This window comes from Ahaetulla prasina, chromosome 5 (assembly GCF_028640845.1).
Source record: "Ahaetulla prasina isolate Xishuangbanna chromosome 5, ASM2864084v1, whole genome shotgun sequence".
Classification (NCBI taxonomy): domain Eukaryota; kingdom Metazoa; phylum Chordata; class Lepidosauria; order Squamata; family Colubridae; genus Ahaetulla; species Ahaetulla prasina.
In genome coordinates this window covers 69,100,383-69,128,261 of record NC_080543.1, presented here as the reverse complement: position 1 = coordinate 69,128,261, position 27,879 = coordinate 69,100,383, and the positions used below count along the sequence as shown (strand labels likewise).

The 27,879-nt window shown below is 41.6% G+C and overlaps 1 protein-coding gene across 1 annotated transcript in view; it reads right to left on the bottom strand.

Moving 5' to 3' along the window:
* Positions 1–27,879, bottom strand: part of DMD (dystrophin) — a 1,918,566-nt gene that overhangs the window by 1,317,787 nt on the left and 572,900 nt on the right. The window contains exons 13-15 of the mRNA XM_058186507.1: positions 12,664–12,783; positions 8,427–8,528; positions 8,240–8,347 (exon numbers count right to left, since the gene is read on the bottom strand). Coding sequence (XP_058042490.1) covers positions 8,240–8,347; positions 8,427–8,528; positions 12,664–12,783 — 330 coding nt within the window. The remainder of the gene's footprint in view (positions 1–8,239; positions 8,348–8,426; positions 8,529–12,663; positions 12,784–27,879) is intronic.

Here is a 27,879-nt window from a genome sequence, read left to right as displayed (position 1 = left end):
ATACCTCCCTTCTCCCGAAGGACTCAGGGCAGTTTACAGCCAAATAAAAAACAGATTCCACAAAAATTAAAAAACATTTTAAAAAACTAATTCAATTAGGCCAAGAATAGACTAAAACTATAATAGAACCCATATTAAAACTACATTAAGCCAGCCCTGCGTGATGAAACAAAAAGGTCTTTAGCTTGCGTCGAAAGGTCCGGAGGTCAGGGAGTTGATGTATCCCCGGAGGCAGCTCATTCCAGAGGGCAGGAGCCTCCACAGAGAAAGCCCTCCCCCTGGGGGTCACCAGTCGACATTGTTTGACTGACGGCACCCGGAGGAAGAGAAGAGACCCTCCCTATGGGAGCGCACGGGTCGATGGGAGGCTATTGGTAGCAGCGGGCAGTCCCGTAAATAACCCGGTCCTATGCCATGGAGCGCTTTAAAGGTGGTAACCAGCACCTTGAATTGCGCCCGGAAGACCACTGGAAGCCAGTGCAGCTTGCGCGGGAGAGGTGTCACATGGGAGCCTCAAGATACTCCCTCTATTACCTGTGCAGCTGCATTCTGGACCAGTTGGAGCCTCCGGGTGCTCTTCAAGGGGAGCCCCATGTAGAGAGCATTACAGTAATCCAGGCGGGAAGTGACGAGGGCGTGAATGACCGTGCATAGGGAAACCCGGTCTAGGAAGGGACACAACTGACGTATCAGGCGAACCTGATAGAAAGCTCCCCTGGCGATGGCCGTCAAATGCTCTTCTAAGGACAGCCGTACATCCAGGAGGACGCCTAAATTGTGAACCCTCTCCAGGGGGGCCAATGACTCGCCCCCAACAGTCACCAATGGAGTCAGCTGGCTATACCGGGATGCCGGCATCCATAGCCACTCAGTCTTGGAGGGGTTGAGTCGAAGCCTGTTCTTCCCCATCCAGACCCGCACGGCCTCCAAACACCGGGACATCACTTCAACGGCCTCATTGGGGTGGTTAGGGGTGGAAATGTACAGCTGAGTATCATCAGCGTACAGATGACATCGCACCCCAAAGCCATGGATGATCATACCTAGCGGCTTCATGTACCGACCCCTGTGGCACCCCACATATGAGGCACCTCATGGCCGATCTCTGCCCTCCTGCTAACACTGTCTGCGACCGGTCAGAAAGATAGGAGGAGAACCACCGCAGAATGGTGCCCCCCACTCCTAACCCCTCCAACCGGCGCAGCAAAATACCATGGTCGATGGTATTAAAAGCTGCTGAGAGATCTAATAGGACCAGGGCAGAGGAACAACCCATGTCCCGAGCCCTCCAGAGATCATCTACCAACGCGACCAATGCCGTCTCCGTGCTGTACCCAGGTCGGAAGCCGGACTGGGACGGGTCTAGATAGACAGTTTCATCCAGGTACTGGGGGAGCTGTTGCGCCACCACACTCTCAACAACCTTCGCCACAAAACAAAGGTTGGAGATGGGATGATAGTTCGCTAACACAGCTGGCAAAAACTTTAAAATATATATTTCTGCTTTATCACAAGAAAAAGCCTCAGACATGTTGATGTCTAATTATACAGAAATTATCCTAAAGAGTATCATATTAAAACCATATTAATTTCAAAGCTTTTCTATATATTCATCACTGCAGTGGTTGCTTTTATTTATATCCATCATTTATGTAACAGTGGCCACTTCCCAGAACATCTGTATGATAGTTTTTCTTTCAGCTACTTTGGTGCCAATATAAGGGCATACAGAAATGGATGTGACATTCAAACATTAAAATAAAACAGAGCTCTTAGTTTTTGGTTTTTGAGGTTTAAACTGGTTTCTTTTCAGGGTATGTTATATTGCATAGCCACTGTTATTTTCAGGAAAGTGGGCAACATTCAATGTAGGGAAACAACCAAATGTAAATTTGATTTTTAAAAACACAAAATCATACCTATTCATGGCTTTGATAGTTATTTCTCTGCAAGTATGAATTAGATTTGCAACTAATCAGGAATGGTGAAAGCAATAGACTTATTATTCTCTTAGCTCTAGGAAAATTACTTAGGACATAATCGGTGGTGAAATCCTCTACGGATTGCCACCGGTTTGCTGCCCACACATGTGTGGTGTGTGCCAAATGCGCGCTGTGTGTGTGCATGCACAGTTTGTGCCAAAAGCACACTGCATGTGTGCATGCACAGTACACACCAAAAGCATGCTGCACACGTGTATGATGTGTACATCCCAAAAGCATGCTGCATGTGCATGCATGAGCAATGCGTGCCAAACACACGCTTCACGCAGAAAAAGGAAGCTTAACAAGATAAGTAGAACAGCGAGGGGAGAATGGAACAGCTGTGCCACGCGATTTCCTGCTTTCTAGTGAATATATATTGTGTGGCACAGCTGATCATCAGAAATACCAGTTTGGACAAACGGGTAGCTTTTTTTTACTACCAGTTCACTCAACCAGGTAGCTTTTATCACGGTTTGCCTGAACCGATGTGAACCAGTAGCATTTCACCACTGAATGTAATCAATATTAATAACCTGCTAACGGAATCTATTGCAATTTTAGCACTATTTCAGTAATAGAGCATGTAATATATTAATTTTAGCATAAGGTTATATAAGGCCAGGGACCTTATACTACACTTTTTCATTATTTGGCTTCCAATTGCTGTTCATCATTGTCTGATATGAGAATGGCTCATGAATCAATATTACTTGTTCAATAAAGTCAAACTGAAGCTTTCAGAATCTCAGTAAGAAATGAAGTCCTTCAAGAGTTCTCTGACAAGAGAGAAGAATAAAGCGGAAGTTTAAAGTGTTAAAGCCCAAAACAGAACTTGATTTTTGGTCTAGAATTTGAATGGAGAATATTAAATTATTAGAAGAAACCCAAAATAGCTGTGAAGAGGATTGAAAATAACTTTAAAACTTTTGACCCTTGAAGGAAGAACAAAGAAAATATTAAAATTAAAAAGCCCTACAACAGAAATCTTTTAATTGGATTTGAAATTGGATTTGAAATGGGAATTTGGGGAATACAAAATTAAGAAGATGGAAATTGACAAATGTTGGCAATGTGGATTTAATAAATAAATTGGATATTTTCTTAGCTTGTTGATTGGAATTGTGGATTGGAAGGAGACATCTACAGGCAGAAAAAAATATTACAACGGTTAACTTGTACTTTGGGGGAAAAAATCTTAAAGTGATAAGAGCAATGGGAATTTTTGAGGAGGATTTGTTTTCATTTACGCTGTTTGATCTCGACAGTCAAAGAAGGTGGAACATAATTAAACTTAAAATTGGAACAAAGACAACCCAGAAATAACAAAATGGCACAGTAACTAACTGAAATGATTAAAATGATGCGTATATCACTCAAATTGGAATTAAATGAAATGATTATAACGATGCATGGAAAACCTAAACCTGATGAACTAGAGACTGTGTTAGAATATACCTAAGTGGACAAAGAAATCATGAACGAGAAGCAAGAAATTATTACTAAAGACAAAAACACTGATTATGAAAAATTAAACAATTATGTTGGGAGTAACAATGAAAAAAAGAGAGGTGTTAGGAGAAAATTAACTGAAAAAAGGAAACAAATAAAGGGAAGAAAAGGAAAGGGGGAAAGGTTAGAAATGAATGTGAACTTTAAAGATTACATTGGGATTAACAATGATAAAAATAGAGGGGTTGGAAAGAGACAAGGAGAGAAAGAAGGGGGGAAGAGACAAAATACAAAAAACTCAAATGATTACACTGGGATCAACAGTGATAAAATAAGAAAGGGAAAAGGGAAAAAAGGAGGAGAGCAGATGGAAATACAGGGCAAATTAGGAGAGTAAGGGACTTTAAAATTAGGGGGGAAAGGGAAAAAGAAGAAAACAAGAGAATGGGATAAAAGGGGAAAGAAGTAGTGGATCTATAATTATAAATGAATGGTAGTACGTTTAAGAGATGTGATTATAATAATGGGAATTCAGCTAAAGCATTTGAAATTATATTGTATTGTGAAGATGAAAATTGACTTTGCTTATTGTTTAATAGGAAGAGATTGGAATTGAGAAATAGAATTGAATGATTTTAGTGTTATATACTTAAATGAATTGTAGTAATATATTTGACTATAGTCTTTGGAAAGCTGAGAAAAAAGAAATGGAAAAAAGGAAAGGAAATTGGTTATATATTTAAAATTGTATGAATATTAATATCTAAAATTGTAATAATGGAAACTAGGGAAATATTTGAAATTATATTATATTGGGAAAGGGGAGTAATGGGAAAATTTTGAATAAGATGATTTATATGTACTTGAAAAAAAATGGAAAATTGGGTTTATTTAAAAAAACAATTGGAATTGAGAAATAGAATTGAATAATTTTAATGTTATATACTTAAGTGAATGTAGCGATGTATTGATGGTAGTATTTGGAAAACTGATAAAAAAGAAATGGAAAAAAGGGGAGGAAATGGGTTATATATGTAAAATTGTATAAATGTTAATATCTATAATTGTAATAATGGAATCTAGGGAAATAATTTGAATATTGTGAAAAGGGAGTAATGGGAAAATATTTGAATAAGAGGGTTTAGAATTGGGGTTAGGTTTTAGAAAAATGACTTTAAAGGGTTTCAATTTGAAAAAAGTAATGAGAGGGGGGAGAGAAAAAATGATTAAGATTAGAGATTAGGGTGAATGGTAATATTATTTATATACCAGAAGAAAAAGAAGGAAAATAAAATAAAAAATTAGAAAGTATATTATGGCAAAAAGTGAAATATATTAATTGTGTTGGAGAAAACTAAAAGCGGTACAAATTTTGACTTGGCCAATACTCTGTTCAGAAAAATGTATTGTTCCTTTGTATGTGTGTTTGCTTGTTTTGAAAAAATAAAAAACTTTTCTAAAAAAAGAAGAGTTCTCTGACATAAGTATCTGTTTAATTTATCTCTCATTCAGAACCAAGAAAGAGAAAGCGACAGGGACAGATTGTTACATAGAGGACAGTGTGGAAAATGTTAAAAAAAAAATCAGTGGCAAGTTATTTTTGTTGTTTTGATATCAGATTTTGAAGGTAAGTATCATCAGCAAAAATAATATAACTGTTTTCCTTAATTATACCAATATTTAAAAATTAAAGTACAGAAATCATAAATATTGGTTTAATTTAAAAATGGCTGGCGATCATAAGGTAATATAGGAGTAGGGCCTTCTCTGTGGGGGGCAGTGACGCTCTGGAACGAACTTCCCCCTGGCCTGCGTCAAGTGCCTGATCTTCGGACCTTCCGTCGTGAGCTCAAAACATATTTATTTATTAAAGCGGGACTGGCATAATTTGTGTTGAATTTTAAATTGGGTATTCTTAATATTTTTAAATTTTTAAATCTAAATTTTAATAATCAGCCTTTAAAATTTGCTCTTTTTAAATGTTGTTTTAAATTGTATATATTTTGGTTTTATTCTGGCTGTACACCGCCCTGAGTCCTTCGGGAGAAGGGCGGTATAAAAATTTAATAAAATAAAATAAATAAATAAATAAAATAAATATGTGCTATCTGTCCTAAAGCTGTATAGAGTACAGGCAAATCATACAAACTATAAATTCCTTGACTTCATTTCATGTCTACTATGACTTTGATAAAACATACAAGTATTAATTACAAAGATTATTTCATAAATGGAATATAAATGCCAAATATATATACACTCATAGCTACTAAGATGATGATAATGATGATAAAGAAGAAGCAAAAATTATCTCCTAATTAGCAATGTCTTGCAGATCACAATGATGCAGAAATAAGAGATGTCTTTTGACATTTGTGTCCTAACATTTAACATATAATGTGATATCATGGCACATGTTTCATCACTTTTCACTGTGTGGATACCCACATTTATTTCAGAAAATAATGTTTATAAACTGATAGCATTAGAAACAAGAATGGGCTAACTATTAAATCATTCTGTGTGAACTTGCTTATCAATAATCCTAAAAACAGAGATTTGATATTATTCATTGTTGGTTGGAATGTTGCCGGAGCTTGAACATTTGCCAGCTGGAACCTCAGTTTGCTGGGTTCAAAATACCAGTTTAAACCAGTAAACTCATAGTTGAGTGTATACAAAATATTTTGCTGCCAGAATTTTGATTAAAGTTACTTGACTGGGTCATTTACAGGTCCTCGGATGAAATATGTGATGCAAATGTTGAAAACTGGGAGGAAAAATGAGAACTATACAAAAAACATACAGTCAATTTTTGTAGATTTTCCAACATTTCTTTCTGGTCTTTGAAATCGGTAGTATGCAGAGTGGTCACAAATTCTTCCTTTTCAGTAAACCATGCATCCAAAAGACCCTAAAAGTTAAAAAAAAAAACATTTAGAAAGAATTCATATTAAACATTATAAAGCAAAGACTAAATAGATATACTTAACCTGTTCTTCAATAAATTGCAACCATTTTCGAAGAACATCTTGCAGAATGAACCAACGGTCCTCTGTCCATCTACAGATTGTTGCCCAACAGTTTCCTAAATGCTAAAATAATGACATTAACATTCAGAAGTTAATAACTATTTTACACTTCATTTATGCAAGATATTTTTATTTAGCCTTTAATACTGTTACAATCTTTCCATTCATATTTTATGGATACATTATTGTGGTTGGTTGTACAATGAGCCAGATATTTTGTCATATAATATGTCATTTTTATCTACCCATTGAGTTCTTTCCAAGGCTCTGGGATAGGCAGATGTTGCTTGATGGTGTTAAAGCTACCATCACAGGATATTTATTTATTTTATTTATTTTATTTGATTTTTATACCGCCCTTCTCCCGAAGGACTCAGGGCGGTGTACAGGCATAATAAAACCGACAATACAATATACAGGTTTAAAATACGATTTAAAAAACTTATTAAATTAGCCCAGCAATTAAAATTTACCATACTAAAAAACCCCGTTTAAAATTAATAAATTCAACATTTAAAAACCCAATTTAAGCCAGCCCCGCGCGAATAAAAAGATGAGTCTTGAGTTCGCGACGAAATGTCCGAAGGTCAGGTATTTGGCGTAAACCCGGGGGAAGCTCGTTCCAGAGTGTGGGGGCCCCCACAGAGAAGGCCCTTCCTGGGGCCGCCAGCCGACATTGTTTGGCGGACGGCACCCTGAGAAGTCCCTCTCTATGGGAGCGTACGGGTCGGTGGGAGGCATGTGGTAACAGCAGGCGGTCCCGTAAGTACCCAGGTCCTAAGCCATGGGCGCTTTAAAGGTCATAACCAACACCTTAAAGTGCACCCGAAGGCCACAGGCAGCCAGTGCAGTCTGCGCAGGCGGTGTTACATGGGAGCTCGTAGCTCCCTCTATAACCAGCGCAGCTGCATTCTGGACTAACTGAAGCCTCGGCGCACTTCAAGGGAGCCCCATGTGAGAGCATTACAGTAATCAGCGAGAGGTAGCAGGCGCATGAGTGACTGTGCATAAGGCATCCCGATCAAGGAAGGCGCAACTGCGAACCAAGCGAACCTGGTGGAAGGCCCTCCTGGAGCGGCCGTCTAAAGCTGTATAGAGTACAGGCAAATCATACAAACTATAAATTCCTTGACTTCATTTCATGTCTACTATGACTTTGATAAAACATACAAGTATTAATTACAAAGATTATTTCATAAATGGAATATAAATGCCAAATATATATACACTCATAGCTACTAAGATGATGATAATGATGATAAAGAAGAAGCAAAAATTATCTCCTAATTAGCAATGTCTTGCAGATCACAATGATGCAGAAATAAGAGATGTCTTTTGACATTTGTGTCCTAACATTTAACATATAATGTGATATCATGGCACATGTTTCATCACTTTTCACTGTGTGGATACCCACATTTATTTCAGAAAATAATGTTTATAAACTGATAGCATTAGAAACAAGAATGGGCTAACTATTAAATCATTCTGTGAACTTGCTTATCAATAATCCTAAAAACAGAGATTTGATATTATTCATTGTTGGTTGGAATGTTGCCGGAGCTTGAACATTTGCCAGCTGGAACCTCAGTTTGCTGGGTTCAAAATACCAGTTTAAACCAGTAAACTCATAGTTGAGTGTATACAAAATATTTTGCTGCCAGAATTTTGATTAAAGTTACTTGACTGGGTCATTTACAGGTCCTCGGATGAAATATGTGATGCAAATGTTGAAAACTGGGAGGAAAAATGAGAACTATACAAAAAACATACAGTCAATTTTTGTAGATTTTCCAACATTTCTTTCTGGTCTTTGAAATCGGTAGTATGCAGAGTGGTCACAAATTCTTCCTTTTCAGTAAACCATGCATCCAAAAGACCCTAAAAGTTAAAAAAAAAAACATTTAGAAAGAATTCATATTAAACATTATAAAGCAAAGACTAAATAGATATACTTAACCTGTTCTTCAATAAATTGCAACCATTTTCGAAGAACATCTTGCAGAATGAACCAACGGTCCTCTGTCCATCTACAGATTGTTGCCCAACAGTTTCCTAAATGCTAAAATAATGACATTAACATTCAGAAGTTAATAACTATTTTACACTTCATTTATGCAAGATATTTTTATTTAGCCTTTAATACTGTTACAATCTTTCCATTCATATTTTATGGATACATTATTGTGGTTGGTTGTACAATGAGCCAGATATTTTGTCATATAATATGTCATTTTTATCTACCCATTGAGTTCTTTCCAAGGCTCTGGGATAGGCAGATGTTGCTTGATGGTGTTAAAGCTACCATCACAGGATATTTATTTATTTTATTTATTTTATTTGATTTTTATACCGCCCTTCTCCCGAAGGACTCAGGGCGGTGTACAGGCATAATAAAAACCGACCATACAATATACAGGTTTAAAATACGAATTAAAAAACTTATTAAATTAGCCCAGCAATTAAAATTTACCATACTAAAAAACCCCGATTAAAATTAATAAATTCAACATTTAAAAACCCAATTTAAGCCAGCCCCGCGCGAATAAAAAGATGAGTCTTGAGTTCGCGACGAAATGTCCGAAGGTCAGGTATTTGGCGTAAACCCGGGGGAAGCTCGTTCCAGAGTGTGGGGGCCCCCACAGAGAAGGCCCTTCCCCTGGGGGCCGCCAGCCGACATTGTTTGGCGGACGGCACCCTGAGAAGTCCCTCTCTATGGGAGCGTACGGGTCAGTGGGAGGCATGTGGTAACAGCAGGCGGTCCCGTAAGTACCCAGGTCCTAAGCCATGGGGCGCTTTAAAGGTCATAACCAACACCTTAAAGTGCACCGGAAGGCCACAGGCAGCCAGTGCAGTCTGCGCAGGAGGCGGTGTTACATGGGAGCTACGCGTAGCTCCCTCTATAACCAGCGCAGCTGCATTCTGGACTAACTGAAGCCTCGGCGCACTTCAAGGGAGCCCCATGTGAGAGCATTACAGTAATCAGCGAGAGGTAGCAGGCGCATGAGTGACTGTGCATAAGGCATCCCGATCAAGGAAGGCGCAACTGCGAACCAAGCGAACCTGGTGGAAGGCCCTCCTGGAGCGGCCGTCAAATGGTCTTCAAGCGACAGCCGATCATCCAGGAGGACACCCAAGTTGCGCACCCTATCCTTTGGGGCCAGTAACTCGCCTCCAACAGCCAGCCGCAGCTGCAGCTGACTGAATCGGGTGCCGGCATCCACAGCCACTCCGTCTTGGAGGATTAAGCTTGAGCCTGTTTCTCCCCATCCAGACCCGTACAGCTTCCAAACACGGGACAGCACTTCAACAACTTCATTGGGGTGGTCCGGGGTGGAAAAGTACAGCTGAGTATCGTCAGCGTACTGCTGGTATCTCACCCGAAACCACTGATGATCTCACCCAGCGGCTTCATGTAGATGTTGAACAGCAGGGCGAGAGAATCGACCCTGTGGGACCCCACAAGTGAGGCCCCTCGCGGTGACCTCTGCCCCCTGTCAACACCGTCTGCGACCGGTCGGAGAGATGGGAGGAGAACCACCGATATCGGTGCCTCCCACTCCCAATCCCTCCAACCGGCGCAGCAGGATACCATGATCGATGGTATCGAGCCGCTGAGAGGTCTAATAGGACCAGGGCAGAGGAATATCCCTGTCCCTGGCCCTCCAGAGATCATCCACCAATGCGACCAAAGCTGTCTCCGTGCTGTATCCGGGTCGGAAGCCGGACTGGAGCAGGTCTAGATAGACATCTTCATCCAGGTGTTGGGGCAGCTGTCGCGCCACGGCACTCTCTACAACCTTCGCAACAAAGCGAAGGTTGGAACTGGGCGATAATTACCCAAAATAGCTGGGTCCAAAGAGGGCTTCTTAAGGAGGGTCTCACCACCGCCTCTTTCAAGGCGGCAGGAAAACCCATCCAACAAAGCGTTGATAATCCTCTGGAGCCAGCCTCGTGTCACCGCCTGAGTGGCCAGTACCAGCCAGGAAGGGCACGGGTCCAGTAAACATGTCGTGCCGTGAAGCCTCCCCAACAACCTGTCCACGTCCTCGGGAGCCACAGGGTCAAACTCATCCCAAATGTGCTCAACAAGGCGTGCCTCCTCTCCTCGCTTGGATCATCCCAAATTCGGTCCAGACCGTCCCTCAGCTGGCGATTTTATCGTATAGATAACCACTAAACTCCTCGGCTCGTCCTGCAAGGTCATCCGCACCTCCTGATGTAGGGAGGCGGGTCACCAAACAGGGCGGCCGGGCGGTTATCTGCCGACGCAATGAGGGTGGGCGTGGGCGCCTCGCTTCCCTCATTGCCACTAGGTAGGTCCTAGAATAGGTCCTAACTAGTGTCCGATCAACCGGGCGACTGGACCTCCAGGTGCTCTCTAGGCGTCTTCTCCGGCGTTTCATCTCCCTCAGCCCCTCGGAGAACCAAGGGCGGACGAGATCTCGCGGGTCAGAGGCCGCAAAGGCGCGACACGGTCCAGGGCCCCGGCCGCGGCCTGTTCCCAGGCCACGACCAGTTCCTCAGTCGTGCCGTGGGCCAGATCCTCAGGGAATGGCCCAAGCTCCGTCTGGAACCTCTCAGGGTCCATCAGGCGCCTGGGACGGAACCACCGTATAGGCTATACGGATATAAGCTCCAAGTTAAACTGCCTTTTGCAATTGACTGATGGTGATTATGTCAATGATGATAATATTATTATATAACTAACATATAAATGATAACAACACACCACCAACATTGCACTCTGATGGGGCAAGCTAAAATTCTGCACCATAAAATACATTCCTAAAAAATCAGATTTTTATGGCCCTTCAGAAGCCCAGTGAGATGGAAAAATACAAGGCATCTGGGCAACTCATTTTATATTGTATTATCTAACCAAATGTACCCATCTGGGGGGGAAAAAAGATAAGTAGAGTTGGAGCTTGTTAAAAACTGAATGGGATACTAGTAGGAGAAAAAACCCTGGTAAAATCTAATTATATGTAGAAGCATAAAGAGAGTGTGCAGTAAAGCAATATGGACAAAAAACATGGATATATTAATGCAGTCAGTAGGACTGTTTTTGTCCTTTCATTTTAAAAAAGTATATACTTGAGACAATTCTAATTCAGACAATTCCTGAAGGAAATACAACTATTCATTGTTAGGTTTTTTTCCCCCTAGAAAAATAACATTTATATTTATCAGTGTTTCTTACGTAACTTGTCAGTGACTAAAATAAAATATTTTGAATTCTTTACAGCTGTCCTCCATTATTCTAGTAATCAGCAGCAAGTCAAATGATACAAAATCAGATTAATACTTGATTTGATATAGTAGGTTTCTAATTTCTTGTTAAAAGAACTTCTACCATACAAAAACAAAATAAAAAAGAGTATCTGAAATACTGAAATGCATGACTTAGAAGCAAGTACAGTACTATGAAAAAAAAGGTCTCAACAGTTTAATAAGATGCAAATATTAAAAGTAATACAATAATCAAGAGTTTATACCAATACAGAAATTACCATTGTGTGTAGCAAATGTTAATTATAGGTTTAAAAACACTGTTTCATATAACAGCTTCAAAATTGGCTATCAGAATGAAAGCAATGCTTCACTAATTGTATTCATTATTCTTACAATATGGCCTTACATTAATGGCAGCACACACTGATATTCACAAACAAATCTGACGTTATGATTAATCATAACCAATTATTGTATCACTATAATTCCAGGTTCACTGAAATTATCCTAGCATTACTATACATTCAAGTGATTTTTCCTTCTGTGCATATTTTTAAATTTGACTATAATGTCAATTACATTTTTTGGAGAAAGATCTTTTTTAGTAAAATTGTATGGATGGGGCAAGTGAAAAATAAAAGTGTACAGGAATACACTTGAAAGGTAATATTTGCCAATTCAGATTTATTAAGTAAAATACTTGTTCTTCCTGGTCATAAATTATTCATTCATTCAAGTATCTCTGAATTGTGTTGAAATAAAGGTGGCATATGTCTGACACTTTTCTCCTGAATAGTAGCTAGGGTAATAGTTTTTTATGGAATGTAAACCAGCATTAGAGAGACCAATTCAGTTTTAAACAATATTAACATTTTTACTTTTCATATACTGTATTTTCAGTATAACTTAGATGTAGGTGGAATGTGCAGGTAATCATATAGCAATCTTAATTTAGTAATTACCTGAAGTTTTTGTTCTAATGCAACTGTAGCCCTATCTCCACTAGCTTCATCAACTACAACTACCATATGAGTGAGTGAATTAACCTTGACTTGTTCCTGTTCTAAGTCTTCTTGAAGAATCTATAATGAAAAAGAAAAAAACTGTTAAAAATAAACACGACACCTTGTTTTGCTTTTCGTGAACTGAGTTATTTTAGAGCCATAAGGACAGGCATTAATTATTAGTTACAACTATAACAAAGACATCACTGAAAACTTTGTGCCAAAACACACAGTGAAACATAGTTATAATTTCTATTACATTAAACATAGATAAATTTCTATCTAACTATCACAAATGGAATATTCAAAAAAGCTATCATGAATCCACTCCTTTATTCTTTCCCTCAATTTTTAAAAAATGAAAACCTATCACATTTGCCAGAAATAAGCCTCATCCAAAGCAGGGAAAATTCTGAGAAAACAGGTATAGGTTTGCAGTTTTTAAAATTTATAATAATAATTATCTTTTAGCTATGAGAGGTAATTTTAGTTGCATTCATTTTTAGTATAACTATATAGCATCCTTATTTATTATTCATTTTCTATGCAGCATCTAGACTTGAAGAGTCTCTTTGAATGTGTTTTACATTTATGGTTACATTAAAAGTCAAATTATTACAAGCATAAATGACTCAATAAAATATATATTTCTAGAGGACTGTTTAAAAATTGTATTATGCTCTATACATTTTAAGGAGCAGTATTTCAAAAGTATAGCACTGAAAAAGTGTCTGTCTAGCTGTCTCTCAGTCAATCTAATCTAATCTAATCTAATCTAATCTAATCTAAATACTTTTCTAGAGGATTTTTTAGAATACAATAGAATAGAATAGAATAGAATAGAATAGAATAGAATAGAATAGAATAGAATAGAATAGAATAGAATAGAATAGAATAGAATAGAATTCTTTATTGGCTAAGTGTGATCACACACACAAGAATTTGTCTTGGTGCATATGCTCTCAATCTACATAAAAGAAAAGATACATTCGTCAAGAAACATAACGAACAACACTTAGTGATAGTCATAGGGAACAAATAAGCAATCAAATTAGGAAACAGTCAATATAAATCTTAAGGATATCAGCAACAAGGTTACAGTAATACAGTCATAAGTGGGAGGAGATGGGTGATAGGAATGTTGAGAAGATTAATAGTAATGCAGACTTAGTAAATAGTTTGACAGTGTTGAGGGAATTATTTGTTTATCAGAGTGATGGTGTTCGGGAAAAACTGCTCTTGTGTCTATTTGTTCTGTGTGCAGTGTTCGATAGCATCATTTTGAGGGTAGGAATTGAAACAGTTTATGTCCAGGATGTGAGGGATCTAAATATTTTCACAGTCCTCTTTTTGACTCGTGCAGTATACAGGTTCTCAATGGAAGGCAGGTTGGTAGTAATTATTTTTTCTGCAGTTCTAATTATCCTCTGAAGTCTGTGTCTGTCTTGTTGGGTTGCAAAACCCAACCAGACAATTATAGAGGTGCAGATGACAGACTCAATAATTCCTCTGTAGAACTGTATCAGCAGCTCCTTGGGAAGTTTGAGCTTACTGAGTTGGTGCAGAAAGAACATTCTTTGTTGTGCTTTTTTGATGTCATTTTTGATGTTAGGTGTCCATTTTAGGTCTTGAGATATGGTAGAATCTAAAAATTTGAAGGTCTCTACTGTTGATACTGTGTTGTCTAGTATTGTAAGAGATAGTAGGGTTTCTTCTAAAGTCTACCACCATTTCAATGGTTTTGAGTGTGTTCAGTTCCAGATTGTTCTGGTCACACCACAAGGCTAGTTGTTCAACCTCCCGTATGTATGCAGATTCATCATTGTCTGGAATGAGACTGATCACTGTTGTGTCATCTGCGAACTTCAGTAGTTTAACAGATGGCTCATTTGAGATGCAGTCATTGGTATACAGAGAGAAGAGAAGTGGAGAGAGCATGCAGCCTTGTGGGGGTCCTGTGCTAATTGTTCAGGTATCTGATGTGATTCTGCTTAGCTTCACCTGCTGCCTCCTGTTTGTTAGGAAGTTTGTGATCCACTTACAAGTGTGTTCAGGTACCTGTAGCTGGTTTAGCTTAGTTAGAAGAGTGTCTGGAATGACGGTATTGAATGCTGAGCTAAAGTCTACAAAGAGGACCCTTGCATAGGTCTTTGGAGATTCAAGATGTTGTAGGATGTAATGCAGCCATATTAACAGCATCATCTGTTGATCTATTTGCTTGGTATGCAAATTGCAGGGGGTCTAACAGCAGATCCGTGATGGTTTTCAAGTGGGACAGCACTAGCCTTTCAAAGGTTTTTGTTCTGTTTCCCTTCCCCCAATACTCCCAGCAAAGAGTCCGTCAGAGGCCTTCCTTTTTTTTTTCTTTTATTTACATAGATACATGTCCTGGCCACGTCTACCCACGGGCCTGCCAAGTTTCTGGAGATAACGAGGAAATTATAGATAAGGCCAGAATTACTCACGAATATATTCTTCCCTCCATGAATTAGCTTATGAAATTCATTGTTTTGTCCGAGACAAAAAACCAGGAAGTCCCGCCTCCTATTTATAGTCTCTGCAGATGTCACTGCATGACAATTATGACTTGGCTTTGTCCCAACTCTTCCGCTGCTGCGCACGCCGATCAAGCCTTCGTAACCTTGCGTCCCTCCAAAACTGTTCTTGGGGCGTTGCCAAATCAGAAGAAGGCCCGGGAGAATCAGGCCTTGCCGGCCCCTCCCTTTGAGTGGGTGCCAGGGAGGGAGAGGGCTCAAGAGAAGCAGGGCTTGCCAGGTCTTCTCCCTCATTTTCTGAATCATCCGAGTCCAGGAGTCTGGGTCCAGGAACCTGGGTCACAACAGTTTTCATGACTGCAGATGTTAGAGCAACTGGTCTGTAGTCATTCAGTTCCTTAATGGTGGGCTTCTGCAGCACTGGGATGATAGTAGAGTGTTTGAAGCAAGAAGGAACATAGCACATCTCTAGTGATTTATTGAAGATACGGGTGAAGATGGGAACCAAATTGTCAGCACAGACTTTTAAGCAAAAAAGAGTTATCTGGGGGTTTGCTGTAACTCAGTGGCTAAGATGCTGAGCTTGTTGATCAGAAAGTTCAGCAGTTTGTCGTTTCAAATCTCTAGTATAGGTCTTATCCATGAGCAGGGGATTGGATTAGATGATATTTGAGGTCCCTTCCAACTCTGTTACTATTACTAATCTTGTCTGGGCCTGGAGCTTTTCCTGGCTTTTGTCTGTGAAATAGGTCTTGCACTTCCATTACTGTTATCATTAGGGGTTGTGAACCCAATGGGATGGGGTCAGTTGTAGGAGGCTTAGCTGTTGTTGGTGTGTCTGAAATGGGGGCTGTGGAGATAGATGGCTGTAGTTTCCTTTCAAACCTGCAGTAAAACACATTCAGGTCATCTGCCAGCTGCTGATTTCCTTCAGTTTGGGAAGGAGGTTTGCCGTAGCTGGTGATATTTTTAAGACTTTTCCACGTTTGCTGGTTCATTTGTTGAGAACTGATTCTTTAGCTTTTCAGAGTAGCTTCTTTTTGCTGCTCTGATCTCCCTTGTTAATAATATAAAATAAAATAATAATAATAATAATAATAATAATAATAATAATAATAATAAAATAATAATAATAATAATAATAAAATAATAATAATAAAAAATAATAAGATAAAATAAAAAAGGTGATAAAATGTACAGCATTTTATCACCTTTTCTGTAGGCTTCCTCTTTGGAACGACGTAGCTGCTTAAGTTTAGCTGTGAACCAAGTTATGTTGTTACTATATATTCGCACGTTCCTGGTCGGTACATATAGGTCTTCACAGAAGCTGACATATGATGTTACAGTATCTGTGAGTTCATCTAAGTCTGCAAAGGTACTTCGATTGGAATTGAAAACATTCCAATCAGTGCAGTCAAGGCAGGCCTGTAGCTTTAACTCTGCCTCCTCAGTCCAGGTCTTCATTGATTTAATTGTTTGTTTTGTGGTTTTAAGTCTTTGCCTGTAAGCAGGTACAAGGTGAATCATGTAATGACCAGAGTGTCCCACAGCTGCTCATGGTAAAGACTGATAAGCATCTTTTAGTGTTGTGTAGCAATTTTAAACACTCATGGTTCAAATAATATATGGCTAATATATGGCTATGGCACTTATTAGAACAGATCCAAGTTGAGGGGGGGTTGGTTATAGTTTTTTGAATATAGGGAATGTAGATTGGCTTCTGCACTCTGAGTCTTACTATACAAAAGGAGTCAGGATACCAAACCATGCATCATTTTAAAGGATTTTTTTTTTTTTTTGCTTGTATCAGCCATTAATCTCCATTAATTGCAACAGACATAAATACCTGCCTTGGTAGAATTGTAATCTATCTTAGTAGAAATATTTTGGAAAAATAAAATGAAGGAAGGCAAAGGTCTACTCAGAAAAGCTGTATATAAAAGTATAGCCAAACCAGGTTAGTCCCTAAATAGGAAGCTACAAGAAAATCAAAGGGTGTAACTGGAGTCAACTATAATTATCCTAAGTGTTAAGTTCAGGCAATGAGGAGGCAGGAGACAGTCATTGGTGACAACAGTGCTTAAGTTTATTGTGAGAACCCAGCAAAGCAATAGCAGAACAGTCCTCCTTATATAGTATCTTGGCTGAGGCACCAGCCAATCAGGAACGTGCTTTTTTCCGCCCAAAATTCCCTCCAAAAATTCAAACACTCCTCCCCTCCCAGAATACACTTAGCTCAGTATTTACATATTATTTACAAATGTAATCACGAGGTAGCCGGGGCATTTCTTGAGCCTGGCTGACCTGCGCAATTCATTTCCTGGTGGGGAGTCAAGCTGGTCAGAGGGACTCTCCGTTCCTCCCAGCTCCTCCAATTGGCCCTCCGGGCCTGGATTAGGGGCAGATTCTTCCCTGCTGACTTCTGGTTGGACTGTGGGGCTTCACTGGACTTCGCAACTCCCAGATAAGTCCTCCGGCCACTTTGGGCTTGAGTCAGCTGTTGGTGTAAACAATGGATAGACAGGGCCTGGTTGTTGTGTTTCTATTTTGGCTTCTAACCGTTTTCGTAGTTGGTCGATGTGCCTTTTCCAGACCCTTCCATCGCCCATATCAACCAAATAAGATTTGGGGCCAGTCACCTCTAAAATTGTTCCTGTCAACCACAGGGGACCTTCACTGTAATTCCTGGCAAAGACGGGATCCCCTATTGTAAAAACCCTTGTTTTATCTTTTAGAGTCAGATACCCATCAGGGGAATAATTTGGATTTAACCTGTCTAATGGGCATCGAAGTCTCCTTCCCATTAACAACTCAGCTGGGCTGCGGCCAGTGGCCATGCAAGGTGTCCCATGCTGAATGGCCAAGAACGTGTCAATTTTGGCTTGCCAGTCCCCCAGGCTAATTCTGGACAGTGGCTCCTTGGCACTTCTTACAAAACGTTCTGCAAGGCCATTATAAGCCGGATGGAATGGTGCTGAGAGGGCATGTCGGATGCCCATTTCAGCCAAGTACCCATCAAATTGAGTGGCCGTGAACTGCAGGCCATTATCTGAGACTAATGTGTCCGGCAGACCATGTGTTACAAATAGTCACTGCAATACCCTTATTACTGCTTTGGCAGTTGTGGTTTTCATCAATATTATTTCCAACCATTTGGAATATGCATCTACTAAAAAATAATTGCTACCAACTTGCCTTCCATTGAGGACCTGTATACTGCACGAATCAAGAAGAGGGCCGTGAAAATATTTGCAGATCCCTCGCATCCTGGACATAAACTGTTTCAACTCCTACCCTCAAAACGACGCTATAGAGCACTGCACACCAGAACAACTAGACACAAGAACAGTTTTTTCCCGAAGGCCATCACTCTGCTAAACAAATAATTCCCTCAACACTGTCAGACTATTTACTGAATCTGCACTACTATTAATCGTTTCATAGTTCCCATCACCAATCTCTTTCCACTTATGACTGTATGACTATAACTTGTTGCTGGCAATCCTTATGATTTATATTGATATATTGATCATCAATTGTGTTGTAAATGTTGTACCTTGATGAACGTATCTTTTCTTTTATGTACACTGAGAGCATATGCACCAAGACAAATTCCTTGTATGTCCAATCACACTTGGCCAATAAAAAAAAAAATTCTATTCTATTCTATTCTATTATTAAGAATGTTTACCCATGGAAAGGGCCAGCGAAGTCTATGTGAATTCTAGACCACGGTCCCTGGGGTTTCTTCCATTCCCTCACCAGGGCCATTGGAGGTAGCGGTCTAGAATCCTGACAAGATTGGCATCTGCCTACCCAGTCACTAATGTCTTTGTCCATCTGTGGCCACCACACACAACTCCATGCTAGACTTTTCATACGCACAATGCCCGGATGTCCCACATGCAATAAATCCAATACATTTTCCCTCAAACGCAATGGGATAACAACTCTATCCCCCCATAACAAACATCCCCCTTGCACAGACAATTCAGAATGTTTGGTCGCAAACTGTTTAAACTCTTCGCCAGTTGCAACGGGCCACTCCCTCTGTACCCAACCGATTACAGTGTGAATAATTATGTATTTAGTCAATGCTGTAGTCACTTCGGTGGAAGTGACTGGGCCAGTGTCCAAAGAGTCAATCAGCTGTATTGGGGTTCCTGGAGTCGGGTCTTGAATCGTGTCCGGCAAGGGACACCTGCTTAAAGCATCCGCGTGTCCCAAGTCCTTGGCCGGTCGGTGGGTCAGACGGTATGAATATGCTGCTAGAAATATAGTCCAGCGAGTCAATCTGGGAGACAGGGCAATCGGTGTAGGGCGGTCTCCCGCCAACAAACCCAACAATAGCCAGTAACAATATCAAAATGCCTCCCAAACGAATATTCATGAAATTTTTTAACACCCGAAACTATGGCCAGAGCTTCTCGATCTAATTGACTATAATTTCTCTCAGTTCCCAATAAGGTGCGGGAGAAATAGGCAATGGGGGCTTCTGTCCCATTAGGCAGTTTGTGACTGAGAACAGCTCCCACACCATAGGGTGATGCATCACATACCAGAACTATAGGCAAAGTCCCATTATATTGAATTAATAGACTGTCACTAGACAGTAGCTTTTTTACAGATTCAAAAGCTGCGGATTCAGTCTTACCCCAAGTCCACGGGGTATTTTTAGCAAGCAGTCTGTGCAGTGGTTCGGCCACAGTTGCTTTGTCTTTTAAAAAGACTGCATAAAAGTTCAAAAGCCCTAGAAAAGCTTGCAACTCCGCTTTGTTTTTTGGTGGGGGAGCCTTCTGAATTGCCCGTACCTTGCTCTCTGTTGGATGGATACCAGCCTTATCTATCCAATATCCCAAAAATTCGACTGAGGGCACTCCTATTTGACATTTGTTGAGCTTGACTTTAAGTCCAGCAGCTCTGAAAATGGTCAGCACCCTTCACAGTTTCTCTCGTAGTTCTTCCATGTCACTCGCTGACACCAAAACATCATAAAAATAGGGTACTACCCCTGATAGACCCTGCAATAAACATGCCATGAGGTTCTGGAACAGACCGGGGGTAACACTGACCCCAGACTGGAGTCTGGTGCACCTAAGCGCACCCCTATGTGTTACTATTGCCTGTGCCTCAGCTGTTTCATTATCAACAGGCAATTGCTGATATGCCTGAGCCAAATCAAGCTTGGCAAAGATTTGCCCTGGTCCCAGCGAATGCAGCAAATGTTGTACTATGGGGACAGGATATGCGCTTTTCTGCAATGCCTTATTCAGCGTTGCCTTGTAATCGGCACAAATACGGACAGATCCGTCTGGTTTAACTGGTGTTACTATCGGTGTCTCCCACTTGGCGTGGTCAACCGGAATTAAGATGCCCTGTTTTACTAGCTTATCCAGTTCTTTATCAATTTTGGGTTTCAGGGCAAAAGGAACCCTCCTGGCCTCGAGCCGAATTAGAGCTACTTTTGGGTCCAAATTAAATGAAATGGGGGTCCCCACATACTTGCCCAGGCTGTCCTGGAATACATCTTCAAATTTCTGGAGCAGTTCCTCTCTCAAGTCGCATCCAACACTGTAAACTCTGGTGATGCCCATCCCAAGGGCCTGGAACCAATCGAGACCTAGCAAATCAGAGCCTTATCTCTCCCCAACCTGCCTAAAAACGTATCTCATCTTTGATCTTTTGAGTTCCCTCCACTCCAGGGGGCCAAATAGCCAAGTGTGAACACAAAGAAGATGATCAGGAAGAGATAATGCTGATGATGCTCATTAAGAGGCTCTACCCTGTTTTAGGGACTATACAAACCAAATGTTTCAGGGGATATACAAACCAAATTCCAGGGATACACAAATCAAAGATGCCAGAATTGGAGGTTTATGACGTTCCTAAAGAATATAGAAGGGATTCATTTGGATTCAGTTTCAGTTTCAGTTTATTACAGCCATAGGCCAGAACAAATTCAGATTCCCTCTCTTGTTTGTAGTTCTTCCCGGCATGTATCTTGTATGTGTTTGGAACAGCTAACCATTTAAGCTTGATCAAAATTAAATGCTATTTTACTCAAGCCTCTGTTTAAGTTTCTTGTTTGGCATTTATGAGCTTAAATGTATTATTATTGGACCTTACATTTAAAAAAAACTAGAATAAAAATAAAACAAAAAAGCAGGAAATATAGCATTTATCAGTACGTAGCTGATAAAATGTTAAAACATTTTGTATCATACATTAGAATACATATTTTACATAATGTATCAGATATTTTAATTTAATCAACCTCACAGGACTTCATCTGTTGGTCTAGATCAGCGGTCACCAACTGGTGGTCTGTGGACCACTGGTGGTCCCTGAGAAAATTTTGGTGGTCCCCAGAAAAATTATTTGCATTTTTTATATTGCCCTAAATCAGAGGTCCTCAAACTACGGCCCCTGGGATGGATATGTGCAATGAACGTTTGTGTTGTTGCAGAGAGTCTCCCCCTTCAAGATCTTTTTGTGTGGGTCAGAGGGGCGACAGAAATTCCGACTTGGGGTCTGCTTCAGTCTCCTGGTGTGGGGCTTTTGGCGAAGGCTGGAGGGAAGGGCTGCTGGTGGTGAAGAGTCAGAGGGCCTTGTTCCAATGGGACAGCATCATGGGCTGGAACTGGCTGACCATCTCAGCCCACTGAGCCTCTAGGCACCGGTACCTGTCCTTGCACTCCCACAGGTCTTTCTTCTTTTTGGAAAGCCAATGCTTGTAGTCCTCAGTAAGGTGCTTCTGCTGAGCTTCTTTCTCGCTCAATCCAATTTGAACTGAGCTGTTTTGCCAACTCTTTCTCATGGTGGCTGCTAAGCTCCAGCAACTGCTTCCCGTTGGGGCCCTAAAGAGCCTGGGTGGGCGGGCAGGCGAGAAGTAGCAAGTAGAGGCTGGCAAGGTGCCCCTCAATGTGAGTGACATTGACTTGGCAATGCCCACCCAGTCACATGACCCTTGCCAGGCCCAGTCAGCCGGTCATTAGGCAGATCATATTAGTGGTCCATGGGATTGAAAATTATAAATTTAGTGGTCTCTGAGAACTGAAAAGTTGGTGACTCCTGGTCTAGATTGCATGGATATACCATTAATAAAAAGAGGTTACCTATCAATGCAGATAAACAAGCAGATTTTTCTTGAAATGATAGAAAATTCTGGATGACTCTTAAGCACATAACAATGAATGTACATTTTTTGTTTTTCATTTTAATGCCAATTTACTGCTACCAAAATTGCATAGCCAGAGGCTATTTCAAGTTTATGTTAGACATAACTAGTAGACTAACTACTTCACAATTAGAATGTATGGAAAACTGGTAAATATTTGGACTGCATAGGACTTAGGGTCATGTATGTTTTGTTGGAAATTTTAATAGCTAGAAGAAATGTGAACAATTCAATATTTTGAATCTATCGACTTCTGGTGGCTCCACTGCCCTGATGAAGGTCTTTTTTTAGACTGCCAGCTCCGCGATCTCGTAGAGCCGTCCAGACAGCGGAAATCAGCTGTCTGGTGGCTTGAAATCTTCCCCTCGGGCAAGGGCCGGTTTAGCTCACGCTGGTAAAAGCCTGTTATTAAGAACACAGTAGCCTACAATTACTGCAGGTTCGAGCCCGGCCCAAGGTTGACTCAGCCTTCCATCCTTTATAAGGTAGGTAAAATGAGGACCCAGATTGTTGGGGGGGCAATAAGTTGACTTTGTAAAAATATACAAATAGAATGAGACTATTGCCTTATACACTGTAAGCCGCCCTGAGTCTTCGGAGAAGGGCGGGGTATAAATGTAAACAAAAAAAAAAAAAAAAAGAGGGGAAGAAGAGCATTCGGGCTGAAGTTGAGCCCTCCTGGAAAGCCCCAGAAATAATTCTGGAGGCTTGAGGGTGAAGCTCCTTCCAAAGCCCGGAACAAGCTCCAGATCTGGAAGCGCCTCTGTTCCAATGAGCAAAACTAAAGGCAGCGTCCACTCCTGCCATCGATAGGGATCAATGATTGGATTTTAAGGCAGGCGGAACGAAAACAGGAGTACAGGCATGTATGTATCAATTGAAACTCCCTAATTAGAAGATTTAGTTTGAAAAAATAAAGACGAAGAAAAGAAAATGGCGTTTGTAGATTGAAAGCGAAAGTTAAGGAAATGCCTGTTAGTTGTTGGTGTTGATGTTAATTGAAGAGATTATGTTAAAGGAATAAGGATTTGAATAATTTTATTTTTTTTTATAATTCAAGAGGAGAAGAAACAAGATTTCCCCCCCCTTTCCCCCCCTTCCTTTTAAGTGGAAACTGTAAGTGAAGAAAGCGAAAGTTAAAAAGTTGTTTTTTAATATTGCTTTGCCTAGAACTTTGCTACTTGCTGGATTTGATTTTTATATGGAGAAATAAAGTGGAACTGGGAAGATTTATAATTGATTTAATAAAAGATTTAACTTTGGTTGAATAAATAAAATTAAAGAAATTGAGGACAAAATATTGCAAATTAAAGACACTGTTGAAGCTGAGAATGAAGATATAAGAGAAGATCTGGTGATAGCAATTAAAGCTGTGGCTGAATACATAACAAAATTGGAGGGAAAAATGAAAGGGATTGATCAAGCTAATTTGAACTTAAAAAGTAAAATAGAAGAATTTCAAATCAAGGTGGAGGATATAAAGCAGTTGGATGATAGATCTGAAGAAATTAATCAAGTAAATTTGGATTTTAAAAGCAAAATAGAGGAGCTCCAGATCAAGGTGGAAAGAGCAGAGGATGAATCGGTTTTATTGGAATACAGAGTTATGGAATATGCATTAAGAGTAAGAGGTCTGAAGGAATATAAACGAGAGGCTCTAAAGAAGATTTTTGCAGAGGCCTTCACACAGCTGATGGTACAGAGCCCAATGGCTATTGAAATTCAAATGGAAAAAATTTATCGTGTTAATTCATGGGTAGCAAAGCAGAGGCATTTACCAAGAGATATAGTAATTTATTTTACATCTAGGAAAATTAGGAATGAAATTTCGCAAGTTTCTTATAAAAATGGAATTGAAATATTGGGACAAAAGGTATTGGTATTGAAGGAAATTTCTTTTAAAATGTTAAGAAATAGAAAAGAATACACATTTTTGGTGGACCAGCTTAGAAATCTTCAGATACAGTATAAATGGAATGTACCAGCTGGAATAACAGTAAATTATAAGGGAGTGAAATATTGTCTTAATACAGTTTTTAAAGCAAGAAATTTCTATACTAAAGCATTGAAGGCTGGATGCTTACCATTGTTAGGAAGTAAGAAGGAAGGAGAGGTGGGAATGGTTAAAGAAGGGGAGGAAGTAAAGCAAACACAATTTGAAACTGAGACTTTAATGTTGGCAGCAGAATTACAGAAGGTTGTGGGGGAGGATCAAAGCAAGATTGTAACTATTAAGAATAGAGAGTAAGAAGTAAATTGTATGTTAAAAGGAGTATAAAATGTTTAGGGAATGAAGAAGAGAAAGCATTTTAGGAATATTAGTTTTAGATATATTAATTGAATATAAGTTAAATGTTTAATACCTTAAATTTTAGGTATGTAACTGTAGTAATGGTATTTGATGAATATGGTGATAGTTTTGTATCATATAGTGGTGGGAATATAAGTAAGATTTTGAAAATGTTGGATTTATATGATTTAAATGCTGTGGGGATCAAAGCAAGATTGTAATTATTAAGAGTAGAGAAATAAATAAATTGTATGTTAAATGGAGTGTAAATATATATAAAATGAAGAAGAAAAATGATGTTACGAATATTATTTTTAAGTATGCTAATTGATTAAGGATAGTTTATTAAATGTTTGGTAATTTAAATGTTAGATATGTAATTGTAGTAATGATATTTGACTGATGGAGCAACATTGAAAGATGGAACATTAATTGTGGCGTTGATTGGTGAAGATTGGACAGTAAAAACGATGAAATCTGAAAAAATACATAAGTGGAGAAGATGGACTGTAATTTAAAATTGGACTGAAAGAAGAAATCTATGAAGGGAAGACTGTATTAGTATTGATGGAATTATATTTTCTTTCTTCATTTTTATGAATAAGGGGAGTTAAAGTTTTAGAGAGGGGTGGGAGTCTTATGTATGATTAGTTTATTTTAGTTTGTGATTGTTGGGTATAATACCCTGTATTTGCTCTGGGAAGTCCTTGGGGGGGAGGGAGGGGGGGAGGGATGGGGAGGAAGGTGGAAGATGGTATATGGATTGATTAAAAATGTACAGGTATGACGGAAGATATGTAACCAAAAAGCAAAAGAATTTGAAATGAAATTGGGGCTGCTCAAATACCACTTCAGACTGAACTGGTGGGAATAAGGGATCGGAAAGAGAGAGGAGGAGAGAGAGGGCAAGAAGGAAGTAGGATGGAAAGAAGAGAGAAGGATGGAAAAGGGGGAAATGGAGAGGAACGGGAAGAAGAGAGGAGTGGGGAGGGAGGAGAGGAAGTAGAAAAGGGAAGGAGTGGGAGGATGGGTAAGTAGAAGAAGGTAGAGAAGGGTAGAGGAGAAGGGAAGTGTTGTGTCTTGCCCGCCCTCAGAGCAGCCAGGGCCTTCTTATCTGCTCCCGAACACAGAGGAATGTATGCCTCCCGGCCCCAGTCCTGGCTCCATGCCCAGACAAATTGCAGAAGAAGGAGCACCTCCCGGCCCCAGCCCTGACTCCATGCCCAGGCAAACGGAGCAGCTAGACCCCTCCCCCTCCTCCACAGCATGTGAGCCTGAGGAGGGTTTATTACCAACAGCTGATTGGAGTGACCCTCGCATCAGAAGATTGGATAGGCGGAGGCAACAGAAGGAAGGGAGGGGCAGGCCTTAATGAGTGCTGAGTCATGGAGCCACACCCCATGGCCTATATAAAGGATCTGCTTTCTGGCAGTCTCTGAGTCAGGCAAAAGTCGAACTTATCTTGCTGAAGTCACTTACTGGTCTCCTGCCTGCTCTGAGGACTTTGCTAGGACTTTGGTCAGAGCTGCAGAGGCAAGCCTGATTCGGATTTCCCTGACCCGGCCATCAGCGGAGGAGTGGGACACGACATCTTGCCTGACTCCTCACACATCTACAAGATGGATCAGCAACAGCTGGCGCTGATTGTGCAGCAGCTACAAGCAGATAACCAGCAACTGCAACAGCAAGTCGCCCAGCTGACTGCTCAACTGGCTGCTGGGAATGCCCCAGCAGTCCAACCTCCTCCTCCTCCTCCTCCTCAGCGCCACAGCCCGGTACTGGTGCCGGAGAAGTTCTCAGGACGGATGGAGATGTTCCCGGCCTTCATGGCCCAGTGCCAGACCTATATGGCAATGCGGCCGGGGGACTTTCCAGATGACCGGGCCAGGGTGGCCTTCGTGATGAACCTGTTGTCTGGCCAGGCTGCGCAGTGGGCCACGCCCTTGGTGCTCAGGGACAGCCCCTTGCTGGCGGACTACCAGGGGTTCTGGGGCAACTCGCCTGATGTATGAAGACCCTGTGCGGGCCCAGATGGCTGCCTGGCGCCTCGGAGAGATCCAACAAGGGCCCGCCCCTCGGGAGTACATCACGAATTCGGTTGCTGTGCCATGATTTTGGACTGGAACGACACGGCACTAGCGGACGCGTTCAAGAGGGGCCTTCGGAAGAGCTCCAGGGCGAGCTGGCTCGGGTGGGCGCGCGGACCCTCGTTGACCTGGTGCCCCTCTGCCTGCGCCTCGACACCCGTCTCCAGCAACGCCCGTCCTGTCGCCGCCAGCAACCGTCACAGACCGTCGCCCTCCCTTGACCCGTGCCGACCCCGTCCTGGGCCACCCCGCGCTTCGTGGCCGCCGCCGAGGAGCCCATGGAGTTAGGAGCGGCCAGGCCTCACCTGACGGCCCAGGAGCGGAGCCGGAGGCGCCAAGGGGGCTGTGCTTGTACTGTGGGGAGCCCGGCCATTTCGCCGCCGCATGCCCCAGAAAGCGCGGCGGAGCACATATGCCCGTCCCAGAATCCCGGCCTGGCCAGTCGGGAAACGGGGCAGGCCCGGCCCAGGGGAAACCCTAGGCCGGGCATGGACCAAGCCCCCGCCAGACATGGCCGACGTGGACCCCCTCGGCACCTGATTTTGGACACCCGGGTGTGGGTGGGTGACTGGCCGGAAGGGATCCCGGCGCACGCGCTGGTGGATTCGGGGGCCACCACGAACTTTATGGACCGGGCCTTCGTGGACCATTTTGGTGTCCCCTTGGTTCTGGTAGACCCTCCGATGAGCGTCGAGACCATCGACGGGAGGGAGCTGGTGGCCGGACCCATTAACTTCGCCACGCAGCCCTTGCGCCTCGCCATCGGGGACCACGAGGAGGCGATTCGCTTCTACGTGACGGTGGACCTCCACTTCCCAGTGATCCTCGGACTGGCCTGGCTGCGGACGCACGACCCTCAAGTGGCCTGGTCGCGGAACGCCATCTCGTTTCCCAGCCTGCAGTGTGTCGACCACATCCGCCACACCTGCGCCCGGCCAGGAAACCCTAGGCCGGGCATGGACCAAGCCCCGCCAGACATGGCGGCGTGGACCCCTCGGCACCTGATTTTGGACACCGGGTGTGGGTGGGTGACTGGCGGAAGGATCCCGCGCATGCGCTGGTGGATTCGGGGGCCACCACGAACTTTATGGACCGGGCCTTCGTGGACCATTTTGGTGTCCC